General features: G+C 41.6%; 1 protein-coding gene across 2 annotated transcripts; it reads right to left on the bottom strand.

The window, feature by feature from the left end:
- Window positions 1-22: 22 nt before the first annotated feature.
- On the bottom strand, window positions 23-23,000 carry kpna6 (karyopherin subunit alpha 6). 2 transcript variants are annotated; one of them, XM_003228712.4, is made up of 14 exons: window positions 22,855-23,000; window positions 10,191-10,327; window positions 9,948-10,043; window positions 9,556-9,655; window positions 8,663-8,757; window positions 7,818-7,949; window positions 6,820-6,908; window positions 6,070-6,169; window positions 5,497-5,660; window positions 4,222-4,300; window positions 3,959-4,084; window positions 3,176-3,303; window positions 2,249-2,427; window positions 23-1,969 (listed from the first exon to the last, which is right to left on the bottom strand). In XM_003228712.4, the coding sequence occupies exons 1-14, from the start codon at window positions 22,856-22,858 to the stop codon at window positions 1,782-1,784; spliced, it is 1,617 nt and encodes a 538-aa protein (XP_003228760.2). In that variant the 5' UTR covers window positions 22,859-23,000; the 3' UTR covers window positions 23-1,781. The 2 variants fall into 2 exon arrangements, with proteins under 2 accessions (XP_003228760.2, XP_062818593.1); XM_062962523.1 differs by lacking the exon at window positions 22,855-23,000 and adding an exon at window positions 11,279-11,300.
- Between the last annotated feature and the right edge of the window lie 773 nt (window positions 23,001-23,773).

Below are 23,773 nucleotides of genomic sequence, written 5' to 3'. Positions count from 1 at the left end.
GAAACCTCCAGTCACACTGGGATTGCAGTCACCGAATGCAGAGATGTCGTTTATTAAATTTCCTTGGCATTTGTTTTTTTTTCTATTTCATTTCTTTTTAAACAATGAAAGCATCTCTCTCTATTACAAAATACAGCCAGAGGCTTATGATGATACACCGCCACGTATCACCTGCTTGTATTATCAGATCTGTTCTTGAAAGTTTTGGGAGCCCAGGTTTCAACCTTTGGAGCACAAGGAAAGACATGAAGACAACCAAAGGGACCGTCCCCATCCCAAATATATATAATTATCCCAAATCTATCATCACCCGAAGAGTCTCCTGCTTTCTGCTCGAGTCGGACCAGCAATTGCAACCGGGTTGGAGGAAACTGAATGTATTTGGGGGCTCAAAGAGTAGGCAAAGACAGGAACACAAGAGAAATAAAAGTTTCTTTTTTCTTTTTGCCAGAGCCATGTTCCTAGGCAAGGCCTGCTTCCACACAGGATCTCATGAGAAGGATTAGTTTCTCTCCCCCTCCGGAGACCGAATTAGACAAATATCTAACGTGTGTATATATAATATATAAAAAATACAGAGCTTTGACTTTCTTCATTTTGAAGGAAAATGTACACGATACAGAATGCGAGCAGGAGGTCATTCCGAGAAAAAAACAGGCAGGTTTTGACCCGTTTTGAGATTTGAGGTTCGTCCCTGCAAAGAAAAGGAGGGGGTGGGGGTGGACAATCCCAAATGAAGACATGAAAACGAAAGGCTCCGGGTTTTCTTCAAGTAAAGACGCAAGATGGGGACTTTGTTTTGCTTTTCCTTCCTCTCTTTTCTTTCCCAATCAGTCCAAGTCAGTAGCAAATGTAAGGGAAGCCCTCCTGGAGAGGGAGCTGTGCTTTGAATAGTTTTCGTGTGCCTTCAATGCCTTATGGATCCCTTTGGGAGGGCAAGTTGGGAGCCTTGTCTCCCAAGATCAACCGCAACAAAAAGAAAAAGGATCCCCCCCAAATGCAAATGCACAAACACACAAAAGCTCTTCTTCTTCTTCCTCAAGGCATGGTCCAATTTCTTTTCCTCCCTTGCAGTCTGTTTATGGGGAATATTCTCTTTCTCGGAGGGGAGGACAAAAAAAGCAGCAAGAAACTTTGCCCCAAATCCTTGTTTTGGCAAGAGAGGGGCTCCAAAAGACCAAAAAAAGAATCAAAACAATAAACGGTGGGCCAAAGTGGTGCTTTTGGCAGAGGATAGAGTCTTTAATAAAAATTAATGTGCAAAACCAAAACAAAAATAGAAATCTTTTAAATAGTTGAACCCAAGCGTCCAAGATTAGATTCCTTGGTTATGATTTGTTATTTATTTTTTTCTTTGGCTTCCTTCCTCTGAAGAAGCCTTCTTCTCTCAAGTACCTTAGTGAAGAGTCAATGTTTTAAGAGGAGAGAGAAAAAACCACACCACAAAGGGAAAAAAAAGAAAACCTGGAGGAAAATCCACACACGCAAGAAGGTGTCACAGACCCAGACCCCTCTTCCGGCCACCTGCTGCTGCTACTTCTTTCCCCCCGAAACACAGCAGCCAAAGGGGGAAAAGGTGTACTAAGGATGATCTCCTCTTCATGAGAGCGAAGCACAGCCGCCACGTGTCGGTGAAAAAAAAAAGCTGCTTTCTCAACAGGTGTGAGGGCGCTGCCACCTTCCACTTCCGGCAGAGGAGAGGACAGGGCCTGAGGCAAAGAGGGTCTCCGCGGATGGACATCCCGGTGGTCTCTCCCCCTCCGTCCGCCTCTGACTGGGCGTTATAGCTGGAAGCCTTCCATGGGGGCCTCAGGCTGCTGGAAGATGAACTGCTGCTGGGCCTCGTCGACTTGGGGGGCCAAAGTGGCATCGTCGTCCTCGATACCGAAGTAGTGCTCAATCAGATCAAAGGCCTTCTGGTAGATCTCCTGGTTCTCATGGCTCTGGAGGAACTCAATTTTATCCAAGCCTGGAAGAGAAAGGGCATTGTTAAGAATGAGACTCAAGTCTCATGCACTGTTGAGTCTAATGCACACATCAGTTTTCAAAACCCTGAAACCAATAATAGTATTTGCTGCTGAATGTCATGCGCAGGAGTAAAAAGTACATTCTTTGTCAAGCAGATATTTTTTTTAAAAAAAATACATAACTTCTATATATATTGTTAAGAGGTATGTTTGGAGAGGCATCAAGGTGAACATCATCTACTCACTGCCATTTCAAGGAAACAGTTAAAGGGAGGACTCACCATAGGCTTCCTCAATGAGGCTACAGTAGGGGTTGATGCCAGTGCCGCTCTGCTTGGCCTCCTGCTCCCCAAGTCGCAAGATGTTCTCCAGGCCATTCAGGGCAACTTGGACGATCTTGGAGTCCATGACGGTCAGGAGGTCACACAGGGGCTTGATGCAACCCTGGTTTACTAGGTACCTATGGAAGGAGAGAGTAAATGTTCAGGAAAATCACACCCGCAGTCCGAAGTGAGGCATGCATTCATCACAAGAAAGCCCTTGATCCTAATGTCCAGTGCCCCAGCTTTACACAATAATCTACTTTAGGTGTAAAGCACTCCTTTAGCATAGGAGTGTCAAATACATTTTCATCAGGGCCACAGCCACCTTATGGTTGCCTTCAAATGACTGTTAAATCTATGGGCAGAGATTCCGCGGAGACAGAGAGCCATCTATATTTTTTTTACATAATGGTTCGCACTCTTTAGTTTTTACCCAATTTGGGCCACCAGATGTCATGGAACGACATGCAGGCTGGGGATAAGCCCCTGTGGCTCTGAGGACCCCACTCTTCTGACTAAACAGAACAAACAGTAGCCTTCTAGGTGTTACTGTATCACAACTCCCATCAGCCCTAGTCATGATGCTCATGAGTAGGAATACAGGAGTTGTAGTCCAGCATTTGGAGCGACACATAAAATGACATGGAGGGCTGGATTCGGCCCACAGGTCTTAACTTCAACACAAGGGCTTTAGTAGTTTTTATTTGAGAATACACACTAAGCTCCAGCTTGGATACAGTAGATTTCTTTTTCAGATGGGAGAAAATGGGAAACTGCACACCAATCCTATTGCTTCCATAGTCTCACAATCTCTCTATCCAATGTATACCCCTTTCAAGATTGATCAGAGAACAGCCCTAGTAAGGAATAAATGCTTGGACCTACTTGATCTGCTCTGGAGTTCCTCCCGACGTTGCATTGGTGATGGCCCAGGCGGCTTCTTTCCTCGTGCGGAATTCAGCCTTCTGCAGAATCTCGATCAGGACTGGGAAAATATTGGCATCGATGACTGCCTGTAGAACAGAGGAAGGGAACAGCATTAGCAAGAAGTTGAAATCCCTTGTTGCTTTGAGTATTTCAGTCACCTTTCGTGCTCAAAGTCTCCACTTGCAAAGAAGAAAGCACTTAAGAATACAGAGCAAGAAAGCAAAGCCAACCTCTCTCTAACTTCTGGAGGAGGCAAGAGTTCCCCCTTCTGTTTGTGACATCTCCTTTAATGGGTTTATCTCAGCCATAGGCAAACTTCAGTCCTCCAGGTGTTTTGGACTTCAACTCCAACAATTTCTAACAGCCAGTAGCTGTTAGAAAATATGGGAGCTGAAGTCCAAAACACCTGGAGGACTGAAGCTTGCCCATGGCTGGTTGATTGAAAGTCAGAAGATGACCAACACCAACATCAGGGAGAAGGAGGCCCGCCGAGTGAGAAAACGTGCAAAGAGGCTCCCAACAAAGCTATTCTGATACTATGGAGGGGGATAGCGAATGTGCCCCTTCCTATAAGCTTCCTCATAACATTATGGGAATGGTGATGAAGACAAACCCCTCAAATGAGTAAACAGATTCTATTCCATTCTAGGATGCTACGCAACATAGCTCACCTAGTCAAGGCTACTTAAGGACTCTGATCTCCAGGCATCAGACCCAAACCGGGGGACTGGGAAGCCCTACCTGTATCTGAGCCCTGTTCCCAGCTGTGACATTGGAGATCGTCCAACACGCCTCTTTCCGGATAGACTCTTTGGGGCTGCTGAGCAAGTGTAGGAGACACGGCAAAGCCGAGCAATTCAAGATCACCTGGAAAGGAAGCCAAGAAGACAGGGATGGGCATTTGGTGCCAGTTTCAGGGAAGCCTCCCACAATCCCACCCAGCATGGTGATGCTGATTAGTTGTAGGTTCTTAAATCAGAAACTTGGCTGTCCCATGTAATCACCTGGGTCTGTATGTCGTCCCCAGTCACTATGTTGCCGACCGCTCGCAAAGCTGGGGAAGCCACTTTGTAGTCACTATGCCTGAGGAAAGGAGGAGGAAAGGTACAGGTTTGAGCCTAGAAAAGCTTTGCTCACTTGTTTAACCTGCAGAAGAGAAGGTTAAAAGGAAACATGACAGCCATGTTTAAATATTTGAAAGGATGCCCTAAGGAAGGGGCAACAAGCTTATTTTCTGCTACCCTGGAGACTTAGAACTGAAACAATGGGTTCAAATTTTAAAGAAGTTTTAAAAGATCAAGTCAGGGGGTGCTATGGTTTGTAATTTTGAATATGTTTTATGTATTTTAATTATTTTTAAATAGCAATGATACTTAATTATGTTTTAATGTTTGTATATTTGTATATACGCTGTCTAGTGGAGTCTCCTTCTCTGGAGGTTTTAAAGCAGAGGCTGAATGGCCATCTGTCTGGAGGGCTTGGATTGTATCTTCTTGCCTGGCAGAATGAGCTTGGACTGGATGGTCCTTGGGGTCTCTTTCAACTCTATGATTTTATGATTTTGCTCTCCTCCAAGTCAGCCATGTGCAACCATGGATCCTTCTCAGCAGTGTGTTACAAGGCACTACAATGTTAGCAGTGCTAACTTCTGACTTCACAAATAAGCCAAGAGTCATTTGGCTGAGGGCCTCCACTTGACCTCCAGGACAGAGCCAGAGATTAGCGCCTGGGGTTTCAATGCTGCAGGTCAACTCCACTCACTGCCTGGGCAGATTTCATACTCTTCTTAAGCAGCTAATCTCTGCACCAAGGATCCTGAGGGCATCGCCTCAGCCCTCTCAGCGCCAAAAATATCCCCAGAGCTTTAACCCACTTAAAGCAAAACGAGATAACCATGTTGAAAATTCTTTTTTGGATCCAAGGAGGAAAGCTTGAGAATGAACACCCCTGAATTAGACTGGCTATGCTCGCCTGTATTAATAAAAGATCCTTATAGAAGTTATTTTAATTAATGTTACACTTATATAAGGTTGTAACCATTAGGATTCATTAAAAGGCTCCAATTAAGAGCCCTGTGTTTGTGGAGGATATGCTCCAGGATAACCTGAAACCACAGACATGACCAAATTCCATTACATTACCCAATATGCAGTCCCAGCATGCCACAGAGTTGCACTGAGATTCTTAGAGGTCTCCTCTCTAGGAATTTGCTATGTCTTCCAATGCAATGCTGTGGTATCGCTGTGGATTAAGGTGCTTATTCCAGCCAAAAAACTTACATCAGCAATTCCACCAATCGCCGGCATACGCCAGAGTCTATTACAGCCTGGATTTTCTCATTGGGGCCATCCGACAGATAAGAGAGGGCCCAACATGCATCTGCCAGCAAGTCGGAGTCGCTACTGAAGAGTAAGCGGGACAAGACCGGCAAACAGGAGGATACCTGCGAAGAAGAAGGAGCATCATGATTGGCCTTAAAGAGGCCCAAAAGGGGAAAAGAACCAAGAGATTTGTTTGGATTTTGTCTTTAGCCTGCAACATTTGTTGCTTACACAATAAATTGTTGAAGCATGGAGATATTATCCTAATATCTATTCCACCTGGGAAACTAGAATTTCCACCCATTCTCCTGAGAAGGAGCACAAGAGTCGAGCTGCCATAAGTAGATCTTGAACAGCACCAATGCTAAGTGTATTCCTCATGCACTTGCTTATGGGAGGGTTACAGTCTTTTACAGAGCCATCTACAGGTGGGAGCATTAGGTAATATCAATATGGGCTCTAGAAAACTAAAATGGCCCAGTCTGTTAGCACGAATTTATGGATTATACTGGGTGAATTCATGAATCTCACCTTCTCAAACTCAGGGGGAGGGTTCTTCCCTCTGCACAGGTTTGACAAGGCCCAGACGGCATTCCGTGTCATTGTCAGCCTCGTAGATTTTGTGAGAAGCCTGGAATATGAAGCAAACCATGTATTAGTACAGTGAAAATGCAAACACATTTGGATTTGATAGACCCCCTTCTTCAGAAATACTCTACCAAGATAACAGTTTTAGCTAGCCATGTTAAATTACGTCTATAGCACAGTGATGTACAGACTAGAGATGAGAAGGCCTGGAAAAAAACAGAAACATTGGGGGGGAAATAGAGTTTCTTTCCATTTTTTCCAAAACAAATTGGAAAAAAGTGTGTAGAATATGTCCGTTTCCAATGATAAATTATATGGCCATGACATGGTATTTAAACTATAACCTGAAGATATTTATATTATTGGAAAAGAACATATTCTATGCACTTTTTTCCATTTTTTTCTGGAAAAAATGGCTTGGGGGAAAAAACCTGGTCTTTTCCCCAATTTTTCTGGTTTTTTTTTCCCCAGGCCTTCCTATCTCTAGTACAGACGCACACCTACAAATGCTGTCTTTCACACAGAAAATTGATCCTGGAATAACATTCTGGAAGAAAAAAGGTTTATTAAATCTTATAAAGAAATGTTTACTGTGGCCTTAGTCCAGGTATCAGTTTTTTACTCCAGAATGCCCTATATAGTTAATACACCTGAAACAGAAGTATATCCCAGTTTCTTCCAACAGCTACTCACAGCAAAAGTGGAGGAAGGATGCCACAGTTGAGGACATAGTCACGGCAGGCAGAGCTGTCTCCAGCAATGTTTCCCAACGCCCAAACAGCCTGGAGGAAGGAGAAGAAAAAGTACAGCACTCAATCCCTGAATGGAGAGGAAAATAGGGGATGGGAAAGGGGCATGGTCCCAGTCTTTGGTCCTTTCAAGGCCCTGCTGTTTTGGGAAGATTATCACTACACTTTAAAGTTAGATCCCACTTTAAATCCTGCAGCTGCCTCCTGCGGAATTCTGGAGTTTGATGTTTAGTGAGGTCCAGAACCTTTCTGGCTGGGAATTTTAAAGACACCTCAACTGTGAATCCCAGGACTCTTGAGGAGGCAGCTGTAGAATTTAAAGTGATATAGCAACTCTTTAAGAGTGCATGTGATGATCTCCTTGCACTAACTTCCTGCTGTCCATCAACTTTGCTATTAAATGAGCAATTAAGCTTCTTGTAGCCTAAAGGTTTCCTCTAGAAAGCTGGTGCCAGGCAGTACCTTTGATAATTGTGCGAAATGGAAAGTCACCATTCGGATCTTAGTGTTCTCACCCTGAATCACAGGGCTGCCTCTGATATCCATTTCCTTCTTGCCCTCTTCTCTGAGCTTCCCTGATATTAAAGCTCCTTCAGCTATTCTGCCTTTTTCCTTGAACAGTCAGAACGCTTGAACATATTGTTACCATAGGCTTGGAAAGAGCACACTGAACATGTGATGAGCAGGGAACAACAATGGACAGAAAAGAACAGGAGGCACTATCCGGCCCTCTAGATGCTGTTGGACTATCATTCACATCAATCCTAGTTGCAGTTAATGGGATCTATAGTTCCAACCATATCTGCAGGATCACAATTTGTCTACTTCTGGTTATAAACACTTGAAGAAGGGACTAAGACTGTGTGACCTTTGCTTGGCCCAATGTATTTCATGACAGATCTCCTGGATGTGGGGTCCAAGCTTACCCTCAAAGTGCCTCACCTGCTCTTGGACATCTTCAAAATCAGCGCTCAACAACTCAATGAAGATAGGAACAGCGCCGGCCTCAATGACTATTTTGGTTTGCAGTGACGTGCCCGAGGCAATGTTAGTTAATGCCCAGGCAGCTTCAAACTGGGAAAGCAAGAGTCAACCCATTAATAGACATCCTCAAACCAAGTACAGAGACCACAAAGGAGTCCTGAACTGCAAAGTATAGCAGAGACTATCACAAACTGATCCCAATGGCAATGCTGGATTTGGGCTTTCACAGAAAACATACCACAAAAACATGTTACACAAGTTGGGATTCCACATACTTCCTTATCTGCCTTCTCTTAATATGATGCAAATACACTTTAGCACACATTTGGCAGGAGGGCAATAAAAGAAGTAAAGGCATTTTAACTTCAATGGGTGCAATACACTTTAATAGTATTAGGACCAAAAAACCCACTTGTTCATTAACACTTTTATTTTAATATGCATTTTACTGGTGAATTTTAATCTGTATTTTACTCAGTGTATTTTTGTTATATGTGTTTTAATAGTGTTTTATCTCACTTTCATTAACTATACTGCACTCCACCTCGAGTCACAAGGAAAGGTATAAATAATAATAATAATAATAATAATAATAATAATAAAGAATGCATTTCAGTTCACAGTTAAGACACTTTATGTTGTTTGGTGCCAAGGAATGGTGTCAAGCTGTGGCCACAATAGCGTGTTCAAGGAATGCCATTTGGAGGCACAGTGCCCTGTACAGTTCACCAAAATGTGAAACTGGGCCAATTAGATTTGAAGAGAAGTAATACCAAGTCAAAAGGCCCCCCTTCCCCACTTACCTGTAATGTGCTGTTCTCACTTTTCTTGAGAAATTCAACAAACCTGTCTACCACTCCCTGAGTGCTTATCACTTCATCTATTGGAGGATTGGGCTCTAAAGAAAAGAACAGGGATACTTTTAAAAACTTTAATAAGAAAACATGGCACTAGGTGCTCTGTTGAAAACCACTCTTTAATGTAAAGATTCAGAACTGTAAATATAAATAAAAATAGTAATTTTCTCCATCGGTATATGCACTAAAAACATGTTGTTTGATAGTTGAGATTCCTATAAAAATCTGGGGCCGGGCTAGGCCTAGACAAACCTTCTTCAAAGTACTGCAAATAAAGTGATCAAAAGGATTGAGATTAACATTTTCTCTAAAGTGATATACACTTTTTAAATCGCTATTTCCTCTTGCTGTATGTAGCATTTGCTCCTATGTTCATAAATGATACTAATTCACTTTTTGGTGGAAAAACTCTTTGCATTATTCACTGAAGCACTTTGCTGGCAGAGCTGTAGAAAGCAGTCTGCTGGGTGTCATTCAAAAATTTGGGCAGATGCAACTTTTCATAACGCTGTTGGGCAGATTGATGAGATTATGCACACATCTCAAAACTCCATCTCTCATTCTCACAAGGTTTTTGTAAACTAGAAACAATGTGACAGTTATGTCTATTCCACAGTCCTTGTTATAACATTTAGATGTTTTATGCAAACCAATTCAGTAATCTATGCAATCCTGACAGAAATTCTGACAAAGGTGTCACCAGAGAGAGAGAGGGGGGGGGGAGAGATCTCTCTCTCTCTCTCTCTCTGTGGTGACACCTTTGTCAGAATTTCTGTGAGGATTGCATAGATTGCGCATATATATATATGTAACTGCTTAAAACCTGAGGCTGCACTTACCTTTTGACAGTAGTTTCCTGAACCGCTGGGTAGTGACAAGCTGAAGGTCAGGGTCTTCGGAGAAGAGCATCTCCACCATTTCTCTTGTGATCACTCCCTCCTGAAAAATCCACATCCAAACATCAATCCATCTCATCCCCAAGAAATTTCTCTTTTCAAAGGGGAGGATATCAAAACAGAAATAAGAACAATGCTGGTCTGGATCCCAGAGGATCGTTCCATTCAAATAAACTTAAGATATTCATTTTATAAACTTTTGGAAAAAAGATATCAAAGGAAATACTTCCAATATTTTCTGGTACTTAAAATCCATTTGGTGTTCTGCTACTGACCATAGCAAAACAATAGTTAAAACAGTTAAGCTCACTCCAGAGGTTTGAAGGTTAACTTACCCCGCCGGTGGTGGAGCTGACAAAGGCGTCTGCAAGGGGACTGTCAAACATAGCAGCATCTTCATTTATTAGTTCCACATTTCGTCTTTTAAAGAGCTGAAACAGAAAGCAGGTTAAGTCAGAGAGGAGGGAAGGCAACTCTGGTGGGTCATGCCAGTTTTCTGCCCCAAGATGGTGCAGGGGTTGCAAACACAAAAATGAAAAGAAAGTCAGAGAGACAGAAAGAAAAGTGGCTCTATGTACCTGCTGCTCCCGTTTCTGTTTCCGTAACTGGATTCCTTCCTCTTCTCTCCTCCGGCGCATCTCCTCTGGGTTCAGCGCCTTGTTCTTGTAACTCTTCATTCTGTAGTTGTTCTCCTTCGCTGGGCTCGCCATGGTTTCTGCGGAGAAAAGCAGAAGGAGATCAGATGCCAGCCTTCCCAATTCCATCCTCAAGCATTGGCTCTGTTTAAGAATGGCCCAAATGGCCACAAGGTAATATGTGTCCAGGTGGGGATTCAAGTGAACTGCTCAGGGGATCAGTCCATCGTATGTCTGGAAGAATCTCTCACCCTCCATCCATTTTGAGATGTCTCTAATAGTTTACAATAATTTCTTTTACTAAAATTAAGCATTTCTACTGCCATTGGGATCATTGAAACCAGCAATAAAACATTCATTCCCTCTCTGCAGAAATGTGACCTTAAATGAAAAGTACAAATGGGTTCCTGAAGTTACTTAAGTGTCTCAACAGAGAAAGATGTCATCAACCTTTTTAAAACTCTAATAATGCAAACAACTGTAGCAATATACTAATCTCTCCTTGGGATTTGATGTAACCACACATTTTATTACAGATTTGCCCATTATTATATAGGTCTCCTTTGAGATTTTACATGAAGCCACTCTGAACTTCTCAACATAATTACAAACGATAAAATACAAGCTGCAAGATTTTTAGATAGGGCAGGCCAAAAGCTTCAAAGACCAAACTCCTATCCTGGAAATAAGGAAATCAAGACGAGTAGTAATACTCAAGACCACTCTGAATTAATACTGAGCTACAACCAATATCCACTAAAGCTTGCATAATGATCTTGTACCCATTGCGGTCTTTGTTTTCTGGTACATAGAAATTAAGTCTCTTCAGAAGTTCTCCACCACCACCACCACCACCACCCCCCCCCACATTGAAATCTGGAAGGACTTCTCAGACCTTATAGGAGAAGTCAAACATTCCACATTTTCCTGATTGCAGACCTTGCAAAACATGCCAGATTTAAGGCACCAGAACTACAGCTTGGAGGATCGGAAAAGGGATACATTTTGCAAGGGACAAATCCATGTAGCACCTGTTTATTGTTGCATTACTTTCAGTCCCACTTTGAACCAGTCTTTTCCCTATATGTTTCTCAGCCCTGTCTCTCCATCCTCAGCAATAATGTCAAAAGAGTGGAAGTGTGACAAAATACCCCCATTCCCATAGCAACCATCATGTCATAAAAGAGGGCTTGTGACTTCGTTGGCAGCAGAAGACTCTGGTCAAAAGAATGGTGGAAGGAGCCAGACCAAAGGACATCAGCTGGCTCATCACTTATGGTGACTGTAGAGAACATTGAGGCAAAGCTGCAAAACAGGAAAGCTGGACTGAAACATTTGAAGCAATGAGGCCCAGGGACCCTTCTCCTTCCACTGTGCTCTCTTTCTGTTGCTTCTCCTTAATCAAGTCGCATGGGAGAATGATCTCCATTCTTGTACCTCCAAAACATTTCCCATTTCTACTTTTTAGCTGACTCCTAGAATACCTATGTGGCAACAGCTTCCCTATCAAAAAAAACCAGCTTTCCTTTGGACTTTCCAACTCAAATCTAAGCCTCCATACCTAACCACTCCACAGTCTACTTTCAAATATTTGCTCATCCTTTCTCACATAGTAAATGTTGGGGATTGCTAGGGGGTGGTAACCCACAATTTTAGGCCCTGAAGTTGTATTTAGACCTTTCCCTATATAAATCAGTCTTGATGTAGGGCAATCCTTGCAACTTATTTGTGTGGGGTGCATGTAGTTACACCAAAAAATGACTCTGGAAGAGACCTAGGTCCAAAGCTCAGCCCCAGTGTTTTTCCCATCCTTTGCTCTCCGCATTCCCTACCTTTCCTGATAATCCTTGCTGAGTAACTGCAGAAATGCACATGCCTGAAACTGGCGGACACACTGCTGAGTCAGAAGCCAAAGCAGACGGAGAGAGCTATTATCTAAGTGGACTGGATAAAGGCAGCAGTCTTTTAATCCTGAATGGCGTCACACAAAAGGGAGGCCTCAGCAGTTGCGTTTGTGGGGGGAAACCTGGAAGACCAGGCCCTGAAACCTTTCACAATTGACAACTGGGACAATTAGCATCAGCATGTAGTCAAGATGAGAAAAAGGTATTAATGAAGAAGAGCACATAAGCCGGAAAAGGATGATGCAGTCTGCCTGAGTTTACAGGGAAACAAAGACTCCCAACTTTCCTTTCCTCTCTTCCCTGCTGTTCAATGAGCATACACTACTTTTGTACTTTCAACTCAGTTTGCACCAACATGGAACACACCAGTTGGCATTGCCTTGCCATAATTTCAGGGGTAAGACAGATTTACACTTGCATGGCACACCTAACAAAAACCACTACAGAGAGGTTTACAGAATACAAACCCATATTTGTTTGTTTGTTTGTTTGTTTGGTGTCAGGAGCAACTTGAGAAACTGCAAGTCACTTTTAGTGTGAGAGAACCTATAGAAAAACCTAGAACTGATAAAAAGCTTCTCCCAGAAAACATATACCGTACAAGCTATTTTTCCCCCGTATCAAAAGGCTGCATTAAACGAGGACGAGTCCATACCATGATGTGGCTCTCCAGACTTGGTGGACTACAATTCCCAACATTCCACATTTCAAACTGTTCCTCATAAGAAATGGAGACTGCCAAGACTCTTATCACTGATGAGGATGACATACCCTCATGCTTATTTCCTAGTTATGAACTCAGGGGTTATTTTGGTCCCCACCCTGCTATAAAGCAGAACACCACCAACATGGGACTGGATCATGAGTTAAATCAGACAAACTGACTGCATCAGAGAGTAAGCACATTTGATCCTGCTGCCAAGGGAGGCACAGGAGCGCAAGGTATTTGGCAGCTGAGGCCAAGGCAGACTTCAAGGCCCGCCTTGGAAGGAAGTTGGGGATCCATCCAGGATGTTTTTCTGTGGAAGAGGCCTTCCTTACTCAGTGTCAGGCATGCAGCAGTTACTAGGGAATGACTAAGTGCTACCAGACCTTTCCGCTTGTTCATTTCTTTGGAGTACAAATTTTTTTTTAAAAAACAGAGCCCTGTCCAGACGCTGCTTTTCCTGACGAGCTGAATGAGCTTCCAGCACGTGAGCTCAGCAACCCCTTTCAGACTTTATCAAAATTGGCTGCCTTTATATTATTTTCTACTACTTCTGAATGAGAAAATAATTTTTAAAAGGGGCAAGGGGTGGGACCTGGCTTTCCCGCCATATACTCTTAGACAGAAGGGTTGACTCATGCCCTCATATTCCTGAAATCTGCTTCTGTCAGCAGAGTGTACTTCATCGCAAGCGTAAAATGCAAGGGAGAAGAACCATGAGCCCTTTGGACAAGAACAACATCTTTCCAATTTGACTTTTAATTATTTAATAAAACATACCGGCTCCGGCTAGCCAACCAGAAGTTTTGTCGCTAGCATCCAATAATGATAGCAAAAAAATCTTTTAAAAAGCAAGTCAGAAAAGTTGTTTGAGTGTTGAGAAACACTGACAAATATCCCGAATTGACAAGAATTTTCTTGAATCATGACTAATTCTACACAAAATGTTCACATGGTTGTTTTCTGTAGTTTTTCAAGACTTCAAGGCATGTTCTGATACCCCAAATGGGCAGCTAATTTTAAACAAGAAATAGAGGTACGGTAAGTAGTTTGTTGTTGGTGTTGTGTGTCTTCAAGTTGTTTCTCAAGTATGGCAGCCCTAAGGCAAACCTGGGTTTTCTTGGCAAGATTTGTTCTGAGGGTTGACCATTGCAAAAATAAGTCTCCCAAGGCATCTCTCTGAAATGTTACAAGGAGCTCTTTCTAACTCTTGGGTATTGGATGCCACAATCAGTGCTTTTACAAGTAACATCCCATTCCTAATCCTGCCTTGTTTTCCCTCAGCCTAGAAGAGGCAACGGCTGTAAGGCCAAAACACTGTTTTCTAAAGCAAGAAAGAGCGCTGATGCTTGACAGAAAGGGCTGCGTGTCCTGGATTTCCCTGGGCAGACTGCCTGCCGAAGACAAAGACCTGCATGCTGCTTGACCAGTAAGTCCCTCAAGGACTGGGCTCCCTCCGTCTTGCCTTCTGCAATTTAAAATTAAGTCTTGCTTCTTCTTGAAGGCCAGGCAAAGAAATCCCTTTATCTCTGCAAGAGGCCACAAGACCTACCTGTGTGTTTTACCACCAAAGAGGCCTGGCTAAATGGAAACTGGGAAAGAGGAAAATAAGGCACTCTTTTGACCCCAAGAACCAGAAATGGAAAGAAAAAAAGGTTAAAATTCGGACTTCAGCCACTGAAATGTTTAAGTTGACCTCCATTAAAGACCATTACTTTTTCACCTCCGAGTATTCCTTCCCTAAGAAAACTTTATGAAAATCATGGAGTTGCCATAGATCAAGAGGCAACTTGGAGGCATATTATATGCACACAGGAGGCCTAAATACTGGCAAAACCACCTCTGAGTGCTGCTTCTCTAAGAAACCCCTGTAAAATCCAAGGGATTACTATAGGTTAGAAGGTGCCTCGAAGGCATATGTCTATATAAAAACAAACAACTGTAATATTCATCCAGGTCAGGAAAATACCTGTTTGATCACATTCACACCATTGCACTCTGCTCAGAGTCTCTTTGGAACATTACAGCCAATAGTCAAAATAGAAGGGCATCAAAGAGATCCTTCCCATTTAATATAAAACCAAGCTGCAAACAGCTTATCAAAGTGGCACACAATTTGCTTCAGGGGCATGTGGGTGGAGGGGGTTAGTGAACATGGACAAAAAGGTCTGTGAAACCACAGCCCAAAAAAGCAAGTGCTCTGCCACCCAACTCCACTACAGAGGCAGCAGTTTCTCTGAAAATTCCCAAGTATTCAACTAAATCTCAACCATAATATAAAAATACTGGTTACAATTATTTATGCCTAGCTGTATGTGCCTGGCATGGTTTGTACATTTTGCCAGTCTTCTGATGAGATGTTTTAATCTATTTATTTAGGCCCCAAATGTTACCAGGAAGCTTCCAAAGGGTCACAGAATGTGTATAAAATGTACAACAGAGAGAAAAGAGGGAGGGAGTGTGAGACAGGGACAGAAAAAAAAAACAGGATCTGCCCTGACCATAAGATGAGTTGCTGGAGCCAAGAGCTTTGAGCACAGTACACTCTGTGCTGAGAAAAACAAATTTCCCCACGCTTTATTCTCACAATTCTGGGTCTGGTACAATGGTCACGGGCAGCTGGGCTCGCTCCTGCCCCAATTCAAATGGGGCACAAAAGACTTCGCTGCACCCAAACATCCCTGGAATGCGCTACTTTGCTGACTAAGCTGGGATCTGCATTGGGGAGGAAACGAACATGGACTGGGATGTAGAGTGTCACCAGTTTCCTTCAAATAAATGACTGAGCTGGATGTTGCTTCCAAGGTGGCACCTTCACCTAGCAAGTCAGAAAAGTTCCATGGGTCTCATTCAAAGGACATGCAAAGGCAGTCATAGTATAGATGCCTCAGTGACAGCATCCAAATGCACAGATTCAGCTTTCAACCTTTTCCAGCTCTCAGTGCCACATAATACAGGCGAAGTTCTGACAAGACAAACAGAGACTCTCCTGAATGCCACCTGTGTTTTGACAACGGCATGAAAGCGGGAAACCTTACAGCCAGCACAGTGTGATCCAAGGGGATCCAATACTAATGTGGTTGGACTGGCACTTCTAGTTTGCTACTGCATGCAGTTTGGCTCACAACTGGCTCACAACCAACACCAATCAGAAAGCTCATCCCATCCTCTCCCACAGTTGGAACAGAAAGGGCTGGGTGACAATCGTCTTAGTTAAGAGTGAACTAGGTAAATAATATTTCTTACCAGCCTCTCCTATGGACTGAAGCGAAGAACTGTGGATCAGGCACATAAATACCCGTTAAAAGAACATATGAAGCATACAAAATAGTCAGAAGAAGATGGTCATTACTGGTGTTTTAAACTTAGAAAGTATATCCAACAGTTAAGTGTTACACTGGCTAATCCACGCACATCTACGCCAACATAGTCATTTGTTCACTGGACTATGACTCTGCAGACCAGGGTTTGAATCATGGAAACACAGTGTGACCTTGGATGAACCACACACTCTCAGCCTCAGAGAAAAGCAAAAGCAATCTCACCAACCAAATATTGCCCAAAAATCCCCTTGTGAATGGGTCAGAAATAACTGGAAAGCATGCAGCAGCAACATGTCATGCTAGCATTGCAACAACCACAAAAGCCTATTGTGGCTCCTTAAATATAAGAAATGCATAGTTCATGTCACATTACAAAACCGATTCCACCATAAATTCTACCTTTTAAAATACCTCAAGTATCTTATGGACAGTTTAATGGTTTTTCACAGTCCAAGGAGCCAACATTTCACACTGGGAAGTAGCAAAGAACCTAACCAGTACAGAAAGAAGGTAATTTTTACTGAACAGCTGCTTCCGTCTCCATATTTTAGGATCGCCACGCAATCCTGCAGCCACATCAACCCACCACAAGCCCCTTTAACTACTGTTTGCACATGCTCAGATGTACAATCTCACTGCGAAACCAAGGTCAACCTGCTTTTCAAGCATCCCTCAACAGAATTAAGGTTTTGTCTGAATCACAAAACAAACTCCGGGACTGAAAATTCCACAATTGCACAATGGCAAAGGAAAGCTTGAAAGAAAAACTTTCAAGGCAACCGGGGGGGGGGGGGGGGGGGAGAAATGGCAAATCTTTCTCCTCAAAATCACTCTCTGAGGCCAACAGGACTTGTGTCTGTTTTTATAGATCACCTGAGTAAAGCAGAAGTAAAAAAAAACTGGGTGATCTTCCAGATGTTGTCTGCTTGCAAATCCCAGCAGCCCTAGACAGCATAGTCAATGGTGAAAAAAGTTGGAAACATCCAGAGGACATATAATAGAATAAATTAGCCTCCTTCTAGGAATAAACATAATTCAAGCATCTCCCCTAAAAAAAACACTGTGTCACTTCCATAGAACACTATCAGATTTCATCTCATTTCAGAAGATAAATAGCTACAGGACATGCTAGTAACTGGGTACAGAAGACTAAGAATCTTCAAGCCAGACCTATGAAGAATATTAAGCCACTTGTCTTAGAGCTTAAAAGAGATGAAAAAACTTATTCAAAATGGACTGCAGGGTTGCTTCCTCCCAATATTTCTCCAGAGAATAACTTTCAAGGTCCTATCAGGAAAGCTTTCAAATGAAACAGCTGGAGTGGTGTTATTACCTAACTTCTTTAAAAAGGTCATCAATATGTCACAAATGACTACACGGCCCTGTCCCAAAGGATGGCAACGCATGTTGCCTCGCAGCTCTTTCTGCCATCATACGGTAAAAAGGGGAGGAAAATGCGGGTAGCTCCATCGGAGCTAACCAAACTACACTTTCTTCCCTACACTTCCTTCCTTGTAATAGTGGAGAACGCACCTTATGACACTTCACCTCCACTTTGAGAGGAATGTGGGCAGGGCGTACCATGATGCACGTGATGGTGCACGGCAGGGAGCATCTTTGCCACAAATAAAATCAGAAAACAGGGCAAAATGCCCTGTGTGAAGATGTCCTAAGAGTGGGAAAATACATTATTCAGAAGAACTGACAACATGTATGTTAGAAAATTTTACAGTGCAAATATTTATGGAAGCATTCACCTTTAAACTCCAACTCCAACAAGTGGTCAAGCCATCTTCATTATTTGAGCTAAACTGTAATGCATTAACAAAGGAAAGGGGTAAAACATATCTGTTTGCAAGTTAAATTTGCTTTTTGGTGCCATTTGAATCTAGGAAAGCAAAACACATTATTTTGATCATGTTAGTAGTGCAGGTGTAGGAGTCGATTATTCTTGCTTTTTAAAAATGTACATGATTGTGGTAGGCAGAAAGGGAAATAATGAAGGCCTTAAGGGAAGCAATAAAAACTATCCCCAAACCTATTGTTGTTACAAGCCCTACAAGTCCACAAATCCTGTAACGCAAAATAAAAGCAAGATGTCTCAACAGCTGTACCTTTTGAACACAACTAATATGCTACAAAAATCACACAACTGACTGTCCTTTGCTTTCCTAGATAATTATTCTGCCCTATAACCTCAGGAGTAAGTTCCATTCGCTGTCTGAAGTCACAACACAAGAAGCAACCTGTACGCCCAAGAATTAGCTATGTACATTACCAAGGGAGGAGACAAGAAATTGTAGCTAATTAAGTCCAGAAAATTATCCTATGTCATGAAAACCATGTCTACACCACATCCTCTACAAAAAGTCAGTGTGCTGATCAACAACCAATAAACACACTGATCTAGCTGCAGAGAATAAGGAACTGTGTTACATCTCTCAAAACTCCACTAAAGGCTTCTAAATATATATATTCTAATAAATTCATTTTCCACAAGGAAATCTAGAAGGCAGAGAAGAGATGAAAATGAATCTCACCGCAGCAGATTATGTCCTAGGAAACAATGGGAAAGAGCATGAGTGGATAGGGAGGGGAAACATACTAAACCAAGATTTTTTGGGGGGGGGGGGCGCAAACTAACAAAGACTGAACCATCTGTCCTAATGCACTCTCTGTGGATATCATGACTGTATATAAGATAGGATCCCCTTTTTCTGCCAAGAGTATCCTGTGTCCCCCTTAAAGTAAAAAAGCTTGGGTCAAAGGAAGTCACCTCAGACCAGCTGAACTGGTGAAAGGCAGGTGAATTGCGTCTCTAACAGCTCTCAAAAGAAGCAAACAGGAAGGTGAGACCAAAGTTCAAGTTCCCTTCAATCAGCTGTTAGTTAAGAGAAACAGTTAGGCTATTTATAAAATTACCACCATCATTTTTGTGGGACCTCCCCCAATAAATGGCAAGATTGTTATTTTTGTTCTTAGCAAATATTATTTACACTTTGCTTGGATTATAGGGAGGCATCTCATCTTGGAAACCAAACAGGGTCAGTCCATGTTGGTAACTGGATTGAAGACTGCCAATGATTGCTGCAGGCTATATTTCAGAGAAAGGAATGGGCAAAACCACCTCTGTGTGCTCCTTGGCGGAAAAAAAATGAAATTCATGGGGTTGCTTTAAACTGAGACGTGGTCCACTCCAGTAAGGCCTGACTGGTATGAGGAGAAAAGGCCTTATAGAGTCAAACTCTTAAAGTTAAAAGCTAAGACAGAACAGGAAGAGACTATGGTTCATTTTTAAAGAAAAATTGTTATTTTGGATTTCTTTTCTGGCAATCAAGGGAAGAAGGTCAGGAGGGAAAGGATAGCTCTTGGCTACTACAAACAGTCCTTTGGTGAGCAAAAATACAGGCAGACGAAGGAAGATGGATAGATAGAAAAGGACCATATAGAGTGATGTGGGCGTAACAATGCAATGTTTTTCAAAATGCTCATCTTCCAGGTGTTTGAGATTTCAGTTCCCATCTGTTGGCTAAGATAGCAGCAGAGCCTTCTGGGAGGTGAAGTCCAAAACAGCGGACCAAAGGCAATAAGGTGAGGGAGGCAAGAAGATGTCTTTCACCTTCAGCACCACTAAGAAAACTTAAACAAAATGTTTTAAACGATTAAAAACCATCACTTTAAATACCACAAAACCATGTAAAAGATACCAAAAGTTTTGAAATAATCAATAAACAACCCCAATAAGAAGCTCCAAAGAAGACCAGTGCAATAATAACAATAATGCGCCAAAGTTGTTCCCTTGGCTGGCTGAGAGATCGACCAAACAATTGAAGAACACATTATTAACAATTGAAAATCATACAAAAGACATCCAGACGTTTTAAAAGGATACATGAAAGATCCCAAGAAGCATCTCCCTTGCTTACCTGCGAAAAACATACTGAAACAAAAAGGACAGCAAAAGGAAAGAAGGGAGAAACTCATCCTAATCATAATCCAAAATTGTGTGCCCTTTGCTTTATGAGGGTTCAATCAATGCAAACTTTTTCTCTTGTGCTAAATAATATTAATTATAATGATACTTAATAACAATAACTAGCATTGATATTATTTCAAAATACCTGCCCTGGGGCAGCCTCAGATACTACTACTATGATTTCTAACAACAGCAACACCACCACCACCACCACCACCATAAAGCTGTCCCAATGGGTATGTGAGAAAATGAGCTCTTTATTTTCTGAGGGTCCAACCTACACAAATTTTGTTTCATACACTAAATAATAGTTAATACAATATTATTATTATTTCAAAATGCCTGCCTAAGGTTAGCCTAATAATAATATAAAGTTGTCCTCATGAGTGGCTGAAAGAGCAACCGCTTTCCTTTCTGAGAGTTCATTATACACAAACTCTGCTCCCTGAAGTTAATAGTAGTAATAATAACAATTACCAATATTATTGTCATAATTTTAAAATACCTCAAACACTTATTATTAAATGCCTGCCCCAGGCCAGCCTATTAATAATACTCATAATAATACCATAAAGCTGAGAGAGTGACCCCTTTCCTTTCTGAGGCTTCAATATACACAAACTTCAGCAATAAAAAATAATGGCTGATATTGTTGTAATTCTAAAATGCTCCAAACACTAAATAATATGTTATATAATAAAAGTTAATATATTACAAGTATTATATTGCAATGTTATGATATCATTATAATGTTACAATAGTATTATTTTAAAATAACTATTAATATTTATTTATTAATTTATTTAATACATTTATATCCCACCCTTCTTCGCCCCGAAGGGGACTCAGAGCAGCTTACTAATTAAATTTACATACAATATTATATTATTACCATAGCACAATACTGGCAATATATTACCATATTGTACTATATCTATATATTGTAATATTATTAATAACATTACATGTAATATATAATATATAATAAATATTATATTATTAGTATTATATTGTGAGCCCCGGTGGCAAAGTGCATTAAAGCACTGAGCTGCAGACCGAAAGGTCCCAGGTTCAAGCATCGGGAGCGGCATGAGTGGCCACTGTTAGCTCCAGCTCCTGCCAACCTAGCAGTTCGAAAACATGCCAATGTGAGTAGATCAATAGGTACCGCTCCGGCGGGAAGGTAACAGCGCTCCATGCAGTCATGCCGGCCACATGACCTTGAAGGTGTCTATGGACAACGCGGCTCTTCGGCTTAGAAATGGAGATGAGCACCAACTCCCAGAGTCAGACATGACTGGACTTAATGTCAGGGGAAACCTTTACCTTTAGTATTATATTGTATTACATATTATTATTATTAATATTATATGCATATACAATATATTATAATATTATATAACACTCATAATAGTCCATTCTGGACCAGAATGAAGAAGATGGGGCCAAGAAGACATCTTTCCACCATGTCTCCTGTATCAATTAAATGATATAATAATATATAATAATATTATACTATACTAATATTATAACATATTGTATATACATATAATATTAATAATCATATTATGATGTAATACAATGTAATAAAAATTATTTTTTTCCGTGTCAGGAGCAACCGGAGTTGCTTCTGGAGTGAGAGAATTGGCCATCTGCAAGGACGTTGCCCAGGGGACGCCCGGATGTTTTATGTTTTACCATCTTTATGGGAGGCTTCTCTCATGTCCCCGCATGGAGCTGATAGAGGGAGCTCATCCGCACTCTCCCCGGGTGGGATTTGAACCTGGCAGCCTTCAGGTCAGCAACCCAACCTTCAAGTCACAAGGCTTTTATCCCCTAGGCCACCGGAGGCTCCTATAATAATAATTAATAATAATTATTATAATTCACTATTATACAGTAGAGTCTCGCTTATCAAACGTAAACGGGCCATCAGAACGTTGGATAAGTGAATATGTTGGATAATAAGGAGAGATTAAGGAAAAGCCTATTAAACATCAAATTGGGTTATGATTTTACAAATTAAGCACCAAAACATCATGTTAGACAACAAATTTGAAAGAAAAAGTAGTTCAATACACAGTAATGCTACGTAGTAATTACTGTATTTATGAATTTAACACCAAAATATCGTGATGTATTGAAAACACTGACTACCAAAATGCGTTGGATAATCCAGAACGTTGGATAAGCGAGTGTTGGATAAGTGAGACTCTACTGTAATTGTATATTTATATTACATGCAATATTACTAATAATATTGCAATATAGTCGTACAATATAATATATTGTATGTATATATACTTGTAAACCGCCCTGAGTCCCCTTCGGGGTGAGAAGAGCGGGCTATAAATGTCGCTAATAAATAAATAATACCATAAATGAAGCTGAGAGAGTGACCCCCTTTCCTTTCTGAGGCTTCACTATAGTAATAATAATAATGCCTAATATCACCGTCAGAATTTTAAAATGCCTCAAAAACTCAATGCGATTAATATTAGATCGCTAATCCACCTGGGTAAACGCCTGCCCCCCTCAGAAGGGCGTCCGTCCGTCGGGCGCGAGGCCCGCGAGGGAGGCCTGAGGGGCCGGGAAGGAGGAGCAGGCGAGGCCGAGGCCTGCCGGAAAGGAAAGGCCGAGAGAGGCCCCTCCGGAGCCTGGGGAAGGGAAGGGAAAAGGCGAGGAGCGCGGGCCTCACCCATGTTCGCCTCCTCCGTCGCGCGGGCCGCAGCTGGGGCCCCCAACGCCTCCTCCACTGCCGCTTCCTCCGGCGACAATATGGCGGCAGGGCCGGACCAATAGGGGCAGCCGGAACGGAAAGGGCGGGGCTTCAATAGGGAAGAGGGGGGCGACGGGAGCCGGCGGGGGACAAAAAAAAAAAACTTCGCAGGACGCACCCCTTTTTAAGGAGACAGGATCCCTTTCCCAGAAGTGCTTGGGATCACTAATGGTAACCCTTCCAACTTTAAGATTCTTGAATAATATAGCCTTATTTCTTCATGGAGCACCGGTGGCGAAGTGTGTTATTTTATTTATTTATTTGCTACATTTATATCCCGCCCTTCTCACCCCGAAACGGGACTCAGAGCGGCTTACAAATTAAATTCACATACAATATTATATTACAGTAGAGTCTCACTTATCCAACATAAACGGGCCGGCAGAACGTTGGATAAGCGAATATGTTGGATAATAAGGAGAGATTAAGAAAAAGCCTATTAAACATCAAAATAGGTTATGATTTTACAAATTAAGCACCAAAACATCATGTTATACAACATATTTGAATGAAAACGTAGTTCAATACACAGTAATGTTATGTTGTAATTACTGTATTTACAAATTTAGCACCAAAATATCACGATATATTGAAAACATTAACTACAAAAATGCGTTGGATAATCCAGAACGTTGGATAAGCGAGGCTTGAATAAGTGAGACTCTACTGTATTAGCATAGTATAATACTGGTAATAAATTACTATATTGTACTGTATCAATATATTGTAATATTATTAGTAATATTACATGTAAAATATAATATATAATTAATATTATTATATTGTATTATTAGTATTATATCGTATTACAATATAATATTATGAATATTATATGTAC

This window comes from Anolis carolinensis, unplaced genomic scaffold (assembly GCF_035594765.1).
Source record: "Anolis carolinensis isolate JA03-04 unplaced genomic scaffold, rAnoCar3.1.pri scaffold_10, whole genome shotgun sequence".
Lineage (NCBI taxonomy): Eukaryota > Metazoa > Chordata > Lepidosauria > Squamata > Dactyloidae > Anolis > Anolis carolinensis.
This window is presented reverse-complemented; position numbering and strand designations above follow the sequence as displayed.

Coding starts and splice junctions, on each gene's coding strand:
- kpna6 (XM_003228712.4), bottom strand. Junction 6,909..7,817: donor TTGAAGATGTCCAAGAGCAG/GTGAGGCACTTT, acceptor TCCTTCCTCCAG/GCTGTTTGGGCGTTGGGAAA. Junction 6,170..6,819: donor ATCCTTCCTCCACTTTTGCT/GTGAGTAGCTGT, acceptor TTCATATTCCAG/GCTTCTCACAAAATCTACGA.